The sequence below is a fragment of the Balaenoptera borealis genome, assembly GCF_965194805.1.
Source record: "Balaenoptera borealis genome assembly, chromosome: 4".
Lineage (NCBI taxonomy): Eukaryota > Metazoa > Chordata > Mammalia > Artiodactyla > Balaenopteridae > Balaenoptera > Balaenoptera borealis.
Genome location: NC_138861.1, coordinates 48020676 through 48032741, shown reverse-complemented (window position 1 = coordinate 48032741; position 12066 = coordinate 48020676). Strand labels below are relative to the sequence as shown.

The 12066-nt window shown below is 39.6% G+C and overlaps 1 protein-coding gene and 1 long non-coding RNA gene across 2 annotated transcripts in view; both read right to left on the bottom strand.

Moving 5' to 3' along the window:
- The window catches only part of LOC309628314, an 882984-nt gene that overhangs the window by 30133 nt on the left and 840785 nt on the right, over positions 1–12066 (bottom strand). The gene's annotated exons all lie outside the window — the stretch shown is intronic.
- LOC309628480 (estradiol 17-beta-dehydrogenase 11-like) overlaps positions 4416–12066 on the bottom strand; it is a gene marked incomplete at its 5' end in the record, with an annotated part of 29345 nt that continues 21694 nt past the window's right edge. The window contains 2 exon segments of the mRNA XM_082391589.1: positions 4416–10517; positions 10521–10554. Of these exon segments, the coding sequence (XP_082247715.1) occupies positions 10464–10517; positions 10521–10554 (88 nt within the window).

The window sequence follows — 12066 nt, the reverse complement described above, 5'->3', positions numbered from 1 at the left end:
CATAAGGATTTACTGTATAGCACAGGGAACTACATTCAATATCTTATAATAAGCTATAACAGAAAGTAATCTGAAAAAATATGTATAACTGGATCTCTTTGTTGTATACTTGAAACTAACACAATATCGCAATCAACTATACTTTAGTTTAAAAACAGCTATGGAGATGAATGGTGGTGATGGTTCCACAACAACATGAATATACTTAATGCCATTAAACTCTACTTTTAAAAGTGGTTAAGGGACTTCCCTGGTGGTCCAATGGTTAAGACTCCATGCTTCCAATGCAGGGGGCAGGTTGGATCCCTGGTCTGGGAACTAAGATCCCACATGCCGCACGACATTGAAAAGATTTAAAAAAATAAAATAAAATAAAATAAAATACAAATAAAAATGGTTAAAGTAGTAAACATTATATTATGTATATTTTACCACACACACACACAAAGTGGCATGACTTCAAGCAATTCTTTTTATTTTTTCTATGTCTCACTTTTCTTATCTGGAAAATAATGATAAAAGTAAATGCTTCTGGGTAAAATGCTTTTACCCAACACAGACCTTTACCAACACATCACAAGTTCAACCTTCCTCACATACCCACACACAAGGGGGATATGAGACTCAAATAAGAGAGCATGTATATGAAGTAGATTTGCAAGTAGTAAATGGTTATATAAACCAAATAATAATAAAAGTAATAGCTTAAATTTATTAAGTGCTTACTATATGCCATAGACTGATATAAGGGCTTTATGTAACAACTTACTTAATCCTCACAGGAAATATTTGAGGTAGGTCCTACTAGAATGAGCATTGTATAGATGAAGAAACTGATGGAAAGAAAAGTGAAGTAACTTGCTAAAGTCACATAGCCAGTAAGAGGTTGAGTTAGGATTCAGGAAGTCAGATTGCAGAGCCCCAACTTTTAACTTAGACCAACTAAGTTAAAACCAACCAGCCAAATAGTTCTCAACCAAGGATACTTTTGCCCCAAAGGAGACAATTTGCCATGACTGGAGACATTATTGGTTGTCACACCTCAGGCATGCCAGTGGCATCTAGTGGGTAAAGGCCAGGGATGCTGCTAAACATCTTACAATCCACAGACAGCCCTGTGCATTGAAGGAAAGAATTATCCAGCCCCAAGTGTCAGTTGTACCAAGGTTGAGGCATCCTGACCTACGCTATACTATATTGCATTGGAGAGAGTATAATTGGCTCTTTAGTTTTAACCCTGAGTGTATTTATAAAAAAAGAGTACTTGACTATATCAGTCTGCATGCAGGTTTGCAGTGATGTTTATATGGAGCCATTTAAATATTTAAATATTAACATAGGTGATTTAGATCAGACCTCATGCTGGCTGCAACATCAGGGATCTATTTTCAGGTTGAATGCCTCTAAGTTCAATATTTCACTTGCTCATAGTGGGCCAGACCAGAGGACTCACACCATGCAAATTCATATACTACTGATATACTTCTAAAAGGCAATTAAAAATTTTATAGCAGGATCTAGATTCTTTTACCTTCTGGGATATCTGTATTATCCAAGAATTAAGAAACTTTGAGAAAGTGAAAATCACTTTGTTAATGTTACTTAGTTCACATTATGCTCAAATAGTTTGGATGCTGAGAAATTTCATTCAGACTGAGATCACTTGGAAAACTACCTTTTATTATTTTTTTTTGTTACCTTGGGGTGAGAATGTTCATATTCCTCAAATACAGGTTCAACCTTCTCAACAAATGCTGGAAACATAGACTCTACCCCCTTGCTTTCTTTTTTTTTTTAAGTGTTGACGAGTTTTGTTTGCATGTCTTCATGACATCATTGGCTTCATTTCAACAAATTTTCGCAACAAGTAAAAACATTTAGTTTACTCTGATCACAAGTTACATCAGTTTTTTCCTACTGATATGAATGACGGCACATCAAGTTTATCATTAATTTCTCTTTGCATTACATTTTAGGTTGAGTTGCTTTTGGAAAAATTTTCTTGACTAAACTAATACCATCTATAACATTTAGATTCTTATTAAACTGAAATATTTTTTGAATTTCATCTACTTTTATTTTCTTTTAAATTAATATCCCTCTTGAGAGCCACCCCTCTGACTGCCAATTTTAGAAATGTAATGATTTTTACACAGGTAATAATAACCAGAAAGGGAAAAAGATGGAATAGCATAACTAGCAGATTTATAATTTGGAACACAGATAATAATGATGGTAATATTAATCATAGCATTTACATAGCAAAAGAAAGGGAAGGAAAAGGAGAATGTGGAGAGAACATTGGCAGAGGTATCATCCGAGTTGGACTTTACCTTCTGAGCAGAGCCATTCTGTGAATGTCACTTGCACACTGTAGAGTTCAGAAGAGTTGATATGATATTGTAATTGATGATGGGTAGCTGGTATATCATGGTGTAAAGAAAGGTCAACACTAAGCCATTATTTCTTTGGAGGCCATAAAATGAGGAAGTTATGGAATCTGTGCACATTGTTTTAATCCACAGTTTGTTTAGTCTAACTATAGTAATCTGCCAAGTAGAAGTTTAAGAATATAATCTTTTCAAATAAATACTTTTTTTCCCTCTTTCTGGAGGGGTTCATTAGTTCATCATCAAGGATTCTGTGTACTGCCAAATTGATAAAGCAGTATTAGGTAGTCTTAAAGGTCATATAAACTTTATCTTGAGCTTTCCAAACCTAGTGTATATCCAACTAAACAAACCCCCAATTCACACCTCATATAGAGCCTCAGCTTATTTTTGGTTTATAAAACCCCTCGCTTCATCTCTACACATCAATCCTGCTTCTTTCCCTGCAGTAGCAAAGAAAGGGTCCTGCTCTCTATAATTTGCTTCTCAACCATTCGTTCCTTGTTCCTCTCATTATTCTTCTTTCCCTATTAATTCCACTCTTCCTGTTATAGGACCTGTCTTTTTTGCTTTCAACTGTTCTTTGATCTCTTCCATCATAAAAATATTCAGTGAACTCTTTCCCCATCCCCGTTTGCCATCCTGTCTTTCATCTCTTACTGTCAGGTTAATTATAGTGATTGACTTGTGGTTTGGCTACCCATTTTCTTGGGAATATAAAAATCTCTTGCCCTTTTACTGTACCACCTGGTACAAAGTGCTGTGACCGTCCTAAATATAAGGAGCTAAGGGAGCTCACAGGAAGGGCAAATCATCTAGTCCTGAAGATGGGTGTGGAAGGTGAGCCATAAATGGGACCTAAGGGTGAGAAGGGGTTAGCTGGATGATGAAGGGGATACGAATGTTCCAGATATAGGAAGCCAGGTGTATGGGTACCAGGAGGTGAGAGATCATGGCACATTCAAGGAATAGGAAGTTCTGTCTTGGAGCACAGAGTGTGGGGTAGAGAGAAGATAGAGACACAGCGAAGGTTTAATCTCTCAGAGTCTTAACAACAGTGAGGGCTAGTAAAAGGTTTTGAGCGGGAGACTGCTATCATCAGATTCAGAAACGCTGCAAGCTGGAGTTTGCAGCTTAAGAAGAGATGAAGGGAGACCAGTTAGGAGGCTTTTCGGTAATCCAGGTCAGAAATGATGGTGGTCTGAATGAGGGTGGTGGCAAAGGAGATATTTAAGAGCTAGAATCATGGAAGAAATATGCATTCATTTAAAAAATATATATCAAATACTTGGTATGTTTTATGGGCTGTTCCAGGCATTGAGGGTACAGCAGTGAACAAAATACATAAAAACAAATCACCTCCTGGACTTCCTTGGTGGTCCAGTGGCTAAGACTCCGAGCTCCCAATGCAGGGGGCCTGGGTTCAATCCCTGGTCAGGGAACTAGATCCTCCATGCCGCAACTAAAGATCCTGCGTGCAGCAATGAAGCTCCCGTACGTGGCAACAAAGATCCCGCATGCCATAACTAAGACCCGGAGCAGCCAAATGAATGAATGAATAAATAAATAAATATTAGAAACAAAACAAATCTCTTCCCTTGGGAAGCTTACGCTCTAAGGGCAATGTTGACAATAAAGAGCATAAGTAAGCAACATATGTAGCATGCTCCATAATGATAAGTGCCAGGGAGAAGATTAGAGAACAGAGGGAGAAATGGAAATGTGTGTAGGCTGTGTAGGCAGGGTTGCAGTTTTAGATATGGAGTGAGAAATTCTGAAAAGACCTAAGGAAAAAGACTTAAGAGGGAGCTAGCTATGTGGATATCTGGAGGAAAAGGTTCTGGAGAGAAAAGAGTAATGTACAAAGGTCTTGAAATGGGAGCATGTCTGGTGGGTTGAGAAACATCAAGGGACTAGTGTGGGGCTTCCCTGGTGGTGCAGTGGTTAAGAATCCGCCTGCCAATGCAGGAGACATGGGTTTGTGCCTTGGTCCGGGAAGATCCCACATTCCAGGGAACAACTAAGCCCGTGCGCCACAACTACTGAGCCTGCGCTGTAGAGCCCGTGTGCCACAACTACTGAGCCTGTGCTCTAGAGCCCGTGCACCACAACTACTGAGCCTGTGCTCTAGAGCCCGCGAGCCACAACTACTGAGCCCATGTGCCACAACTACTGAAGCCTGCACGTGCTCCACAATAAGAGAAGCCACCGCAATAAGAAGCCTGCGCACCGCAACTAAGAGTAGCCCCCACTCACCACAACTAGAGAAAGCCTGCGTGCAGCAACGAAGACCAAATGTAGCTAAAAATAAATAAATAAAATAAAATTTAAAAAAAAGGGACTAGTGTGGCTGGAGTTAATTGCAAGAGGGTGAGGGTAGTGTGATGGTTAGTTTTATAGGTCAACATGGTTAGGCTACAGTTCCCAAGTTATTCAATCAAACACTAATCTAGGTGTAGCTGTGAAGGTATTTTGTAGATGTGGTTAACATCGACAATCAGCAGTCTTTAAATAAAAGGAAATTATTCTTGATAATGTGGATGGGCTTCACTGCATCCATTGCAAGGCTTTGAAAGGAAAACCAAGCTTTCTCTGTGCTATAGACTGAATGTTTGTGTCCCTCCGAGGTTCACAAGTTGCAACCTAAGCTCCAATGTAATGGTATTTGGAAGTGTGGTGTTTGTCTCAGGGTCCAGCGAAGAATCATGACATTGGAGCTATACAAAATGTAGTCAATATTCAATTCACAAATCACTTGGGTTTTGCACAAAACACAGGTTAGTCAAAGTAGGAAAAATAGGAAAGGGGGTTAAGAACCACTCCAAGGAGAAGTCTGGGAAGGAGGCATCTCAGCACAAACCGTGGTCTCTGGTCCTGCCACAGGTTGTGAGCGGAAGTCGCCCTCTACTCTGACAGAGCCTCCAGCAGCTGTCCGTCTAGAACAGCTCTCAGCAGGGGGAGTCCGGTCTTCTAGTGAAGAGCCTTCAGTGGGTTCATTTCAAGGAGTCTGCAAGTGGGGTGTAACGATTATGCCCCAGGGGATCTTGTCTCTATCAGTTACTCCTGTTCCAATGAACTCTTTCTGTGGACGCTGCCTCCAAAATTCCTTATTTAAAGGAACACACTTAATTTATCACTCTAACACACTTGCAGTTCTATACCAGACGTTTCAAAACAACTAATATTGAAGTTGACGTTGGCCATTATAACCTGGGGCCTTTGGAAGGTGATTAGGTCATGAAGGTGAAGCCCTCATGAAGGAAATTAGTATCTTATGAAAGAGACCTCACGGGACTTCCGTGGTGGCGCAGTGGTTAAGAATCCACCTGCCAGTGCAGGGGACACGGGTTCGAGCCCTGGTCCGTGAAGATCCCACGTGCCTTGGAGCAACTAAGCCCTCGAGCCACAACTACTGAGCCCACGTGCTGCAAATACTGAAGCCCGTGCGCCTAGAGCCCGTGCTCCGCAACAAGAGAAGCCACTGCAATAAGAAGCCTGTGCACCGCAACAAAGAGCAGCCCCCGCTCACTGCAGCTAGAGAAAGCCCGCGCGCAGCAACGAAGACCCAATGCAGCCAAAAATAAATAAATAAAATAAATAAAAAAAAAAAAAAAAAGAGAGAGACCTCAGAGAGCTCCCCTGTCCCTTCTGTCCTGTGACGACACAGCGAGAAGACAGGCTGGCTGACTGTGAACCAGGAAGCAGGATCTCACCAGACACTGAATCTGCTGGTGTCTTGATCTTGGACTTCCAGCCTCCAGAACTGTGAAGAATAATTTTCTGTTGTTCATAAGCCACCTGGTCTTTGGCATTCTGTTACAGCAGCCTGAACTAAGACACCTTGAGTAGGAAGAAATTCTGCCTCAAGACTGCAGTATCAACTTCTGCCCAAGGGTTTCCAGCCTGCCAGCTTCCTCTACAAATTTCAAATTTTCTAGCCTGCACAATCATATGAGCCGATTCCTCAATTCCTTGAAATACATCTCTCTCTTTCTCTCTGTCTGCCAGTATGTATGTATATAAAACCTCCTACTGGTTATGTTTCTCTGGAGAACCCTAGTAAGGTAGTAAAGTAGCAGGTAAGAAGACTGGACAACATATGGCCTTGTAGGTCATGGTAAGGACTTTAGCTTTAAGTTTTAGATAAGAAGTTAATGAAGGATTTTGAGCTGAAGCATGACATGATCTCATATTTCAAAGAGTCAATCTGGCTGCTGTGTTTGGAGTAGCAGAAAGGGGAACAAGAGGTGAGAGAGACTTGGATTGGGGGTAGCAGCGGGGATGAAAAGAGGTGACAGAATTCTGGATATATTTTCAAAGTGGAGCAAATAGAATTGTTTTCGTGATGGATATGGGAGTGAGAGAGAGGAATTGAGGATGACACGAATCTTTTTGGCCTGAGCAACTAATTAATGGGGTTTGGAACAGGTTTGGGATAACATTAAAAGCTCACTTTCAGCAATGCTACCTTGAAATGCCTATTGGCCGTATGGGCAGAGATATCAAGAGGGCACTGGATATCTGTCTGGTGTTCAGAGGGAAGATTTGGGCTGGAAGTATAAATGTGGGAATGATGATTGATATTGAATGTGTGTGCTGGGGATTAGGATGTTGGTGAGGTGAGAGATGAAGGTGAGGGAAGAGGAGGCAGGTATAGCTCCAGGTTTCTGGTTTAGACACTTGTTAAAAGTGTCATTCTGTTAGGGAACACAGATGGGGTAGAGAAGATGCCAGGTTTTCCATGCATTGATTTAAAAACATCTATTTAACTGGAACTGGAGATAATATAGGAGACTATATAATCTAATTTGATCCTTTTATAGATGAAAAAACTGAGATTTCAGAACAGCTAATTTGAATTACATTGACCAGTGCTCTTTTTGCACTTCTAGGGTGCCTGTAATTATAGGGAACACTATAAAAGTAAAAGGCACATTTCCCCAATGCTGAGGTTGACCTAGTCATTCCTAGACCAAAAAACCCCCCCAAAACCAAAGAACTCGAGTGGTCAGATTGGCTCTCAGGTCAAGTGGAAACTCCTATTTGGGGGAAGGATTTGATGTCCAGTGTAGATTACGACTATTCCAATATTTTCAGGCTCAGGATTTTAATTTCAAGAAACTTTACCTATCTATCTATCTATCTATCTATCTATCTATCTATCTATGTGGCTTGTGGGACCTTATTTCCCCAACTAGGGATTGAACCTGCACGCTTGGCAGTGAAAGCAAAGAGTTGTAACCACTGGACCGCCAGGGAATTCCTAATTTCAGGAAACTTTAGACTATAGGTGATTTGGGGCCAGGCCTGGTTGGATTTTTTTTTTAATTAATTAATTAATTAATTTATGGCTGTGTTGGGTCTTCGTTTCTATGCGAGGGCTTTCTCCAGTTGTGGCGAGCGGGGGCCACTCTTCATCGCGGTGCGCGGGCCTCTCACTATCGCGGCCTCTCTTGTTGCGGAGCACAGGCTCCAGACGCGCAGGCTCAGTAATCGTGGCTCACGGGCCCAGCTGCTCCGCGGCATGTGGGATCCTCCCAGACCAGGGCTCGAACCCGTGTCCCCTGCATTGGCAGGCAGATTCTCAACCACTGCACCACCAGGGAAGCCCTGGATTTTTTTTAGGTGGAATAATTGGGCATCTGCATTGTAGCATTTTATTCTACTTTAAAATAATCCCAGATTGAATAGCTTCAATTGCCATCAGAGATTTTCATTGGCTGATTTTGGAATATTGTTTAAACAAAAAGGAAAGCTTGGGTAAAAGTAGAGGTTGTACAGGGTGATGGTTCAACTCTCCAAGAATTCCACTGAGGCTGTATGATAGTGAGGTCAGCAAACATGGGTTCAAATCCTGAGCTTGACTTCTAAGTAGCCATGTGATTTTATGTGTTTGGTGAACTTCCCTGGGCTATAGTTATCTCGGCTTTGAAATGGGGATAATGATGTCACACACAGAGAATTCTCCAAGGAGGTAAATCTATCACCCAGCCTGGGAGAGGAGGCTCTTAATTGCTCCGCTTCCCCACTGTAAAATACTTATTGGCAGTTTACTCACTAGCCAGGTTGGTGTTGAGAAGGTACTGAGGGTCAGTTTTAACCCTTTTCTTTGGTCTGATTCCCCACTCTTTCTAACCCTCATTTCCATTAAAAAGTGTAGATTTCTGGCAAGTGAGAATGGTGGCATGGGGGCAGGGGCGGGGAAGAGTTTCTGAAGCAAGCATGGGAATATTCTCGAGAGAGGCTGGTGAGCCTCAGCAGTCCCACGGCAGAGCCCCAGCGTGATAGCAAGGGCTCAGGAGAAGGCTTTAGGGTGTGTCCAGGGAGGGTGGCTCACCGCCACAGTCAGGATTTCTGTACCCTGCAAAGGAGAGAGACATCGGTCTTCAAGGTCCTAGTTTAGGACCACAGGGTACCATGACAGTTGACAATTGGGAGTCTTTCTGCATTTACCTGAAAACAATGTAAGCCTCTCTGATTTTGGTGTGACCCTTACAAGTAGCACGGTTGATGGCTGAGATGGATTTTCCCACTAAACTATTGAGAAATGGGTTCAGAGTTAGCATAATATCCAAGAAGTACCTCGCAAAAGAGAGAAGTAGTACTTATTTCTCATAATGGCCAATGCCAAAATTCATCCAAGTGCTAATTTTAGACAAGTGTGTTAAGAGCCAAAGCAAGTTTATTGTGAAAAGAGGAAAGTTGTCAGTACATTTTGGGCCTCAGTTATTTTACTGAAGTTTCACTAAAGGCTTTCTCCTAGCCTGTTGAAACTTGCCACTTGACAAGCTGGAACAGGTACAACTTAATCAAAAGAATAAACAATCTGTTTCAAAATGAGTTAGAAGATGACTATAACGGACTCTCCACCTTCTAGTGTCACTCTCTGCTGACGTAATAGGGTCTAGGTAAATCCATAAACGCTGGCGATTCACAGATACTCTAGTAGAACTAAAGTATGGAGAGGACTCCAAGTTACAATATTCAATATAATGATGTTTTGGAAAGCAGACTTTTTTTTTTTTTTTGGCTGCATCATGTGGCATTCGGGATCTTAGTCAAACCCATACCCCCTGCAATGAAAACACAGAGTCTTAACCGCTGGACCACCAGGAAAGTCCCTGGAAAGCAGGCATTTTTGACTCAGATATGTACTCACGTCAACTAAATGTAGAATATACATTTTGATGTATATTCTACATTTAATTTTGATTCCTACGTATTAGAAGAAGTTAGTTGATGGGAAAGAGGGAGAAATTTATTGTAGAAATACCTTCGGATGAAATTTACTTATATGTTACCAAATCTATAGTGTAACTTTCCTTAAACAGATTTACAGATACTAAAAGAGAAAAAGAAAAAGACCTTGATCACATAATCCATTTTCCTTTCATTTGAAGGTTAAGCTATGTTCTGTTCAAAATAAAAAGATAGAAACACCAAAAGTTTAAGTTTGATCCATTTATTATTGTTGCTACTTATGGGTACGTTCTCCCAATTCTCTGCCTCAAATCCCAATGATGCTTTTATCCTTGCAACACGTGTTCATCTCTAATTTCCTTTTGCTGAAATGTGTGGCATTGGAATGTGAGGTATTTCTCAGAAAAGAGTAGTAATGTGTAGGCTGGAATGTTTGAGCAATATTTCTTATATCGCATGAAATTCATTATGAAATACCATTAGATATAGTCCTTCATTATATTTAGCGAGCTTAAAGTTTCCATTTTGATGTAGAATAGAAAAGGAAATGTGAACTATATAAAATTTAAGTGTAATTAAAAATAAAAATATATCTTAAATATTTTTAGTACAAACCTTGCAGAGCCTTCAATGAGCCACAAAATCTTGGGAATTATTGTAAAACTGTTTCTCTTTTTCTTCATTTTTTCACAAAATCAGTTCCTAATATATTTCTGTGAATTATACGAAATTAGGACCTGCCAGAACCTCAAAAGGTGTTATTGAAGAAAAAAAGATAATTAGGAAAAGCAGAAGTCCAAACATTAAAATTCTGATTAATATTAGATGAAATCAACTTAAACTTTGTAAATCAGTTTTCAAAAGACCAAGCACTTATTTTTCTTTCATTTTATATCCAATAACTGCATCAAATCTAACATCAATCTTTCATTTTAAAATTGCCAGGAAACGCTCAGGAAGGATCCTAAAAGAAAGATACATGAAAATCATTAGGAAATTAATATTAAGTACATTTGTAAAATATCTTTAAGAATACTTATATTTATCATATATCATGTCCATGTTCGTCTTAAATAAGATTGAGAACATTTACTCTGAGTCACTATTATATGTTCTTTCTAATGAAATCCATTTCCTTTTGAAAAGGAAAAGGAAGGAAGTTTAGTCTTCTTTAGGGTAGGAGTGACTTGGAAGATTTAGTCTTCAAAATAAATATACTTGAGAATTCTTCAAAAGATCTAAGATACAAGGTGTATAGAACTGAGTATTTCAGATGCTAAAGGCTCTTAGAAAAAAGAAACCTGACATTGGAAAGGAAATAAGAATAGGAAATAATTTTATACTTTATAATCCAGAAACTATTAAAATGTTCCACTAAGAGACTGTGGAAGCAGAATTGCTAAAAGAAAATGCAAACAGGGGCTTCCCTGGTGGCGCAGTGGTTGAGAATCTGCCTGCCAATGCAGGGGACACGGGTTCGAGCCCTGGTCTGGGAGGATCCCACATGCCGCGGAGCAACTAGGCCCGTGAGCCACAATTACTGAGCCTGCGCATCTGGAGCCTGTGCTCTGCAACAATAGAGGCCGCGATAGTGAGAGGCCTGCGCACTGCGATGAAGAGTGGCCCCCACTTGCCGCAATTAGAGAAAGCCCTCGCATAGAAACGAAGACCCAACACAGCCATAAATAAAATAAATAAAATAAAATTAAATTAAATTAAATTTAAAAAAAAAGAATTGCAAAAAAAAAGAAAATGCAAACAATATACTTGGTTTTGAGCATAATGCTGAACAAGTTAACAAAAGGGTTTAAATTCCTTACATGTAAACGAAAGAGTTAACACATACCCCAGAGTGTTCTTGTGAAGAATCAATGTGTTAACATAAATGCCTTAAATGGTGATGGACACACAGTAGGTTTAATTTTTTTCTCCCCACCCTATACTTAAGAATTTTGAGGAACTTGTCACATTCCAATGAGTCTGAGAGAAACTAAACAGAATATATAAGTAAGTCAGTGTAACTATATACAGACATCTGCTTAGATGGCATTAAAATAAGGTTTGGAAATTGAGCACCAAACATTCATAGTCGGAGGAAAATCAGGGCAATATTAATAATAGTGATAATTACAATGATAGTAGTGTATAACATTTATTACTTATAGTATACTATAACATTTTATAGTATATACAACATATATACTATATATAGTATATATTATATTACTTATATAATATAGTATACTGAATATTTTAAATGTATTATTTTGTTTATTCCTCACAGCCCTATAAAGACTTGTTGTTGTCTCCATGAAGAAACTGAGCTTCAAAGAAGTTAGATAACTCATCCATGTTCATGTAGCGAGCAAGTCACAAAAACACAACTTCATCTAACTCCAGAACACAAACTGTGAGTCTCTATGTTAAGGTCTAGGTAATCTTTATTTAATTAACAAACATTTTGGTGCCTCCTATG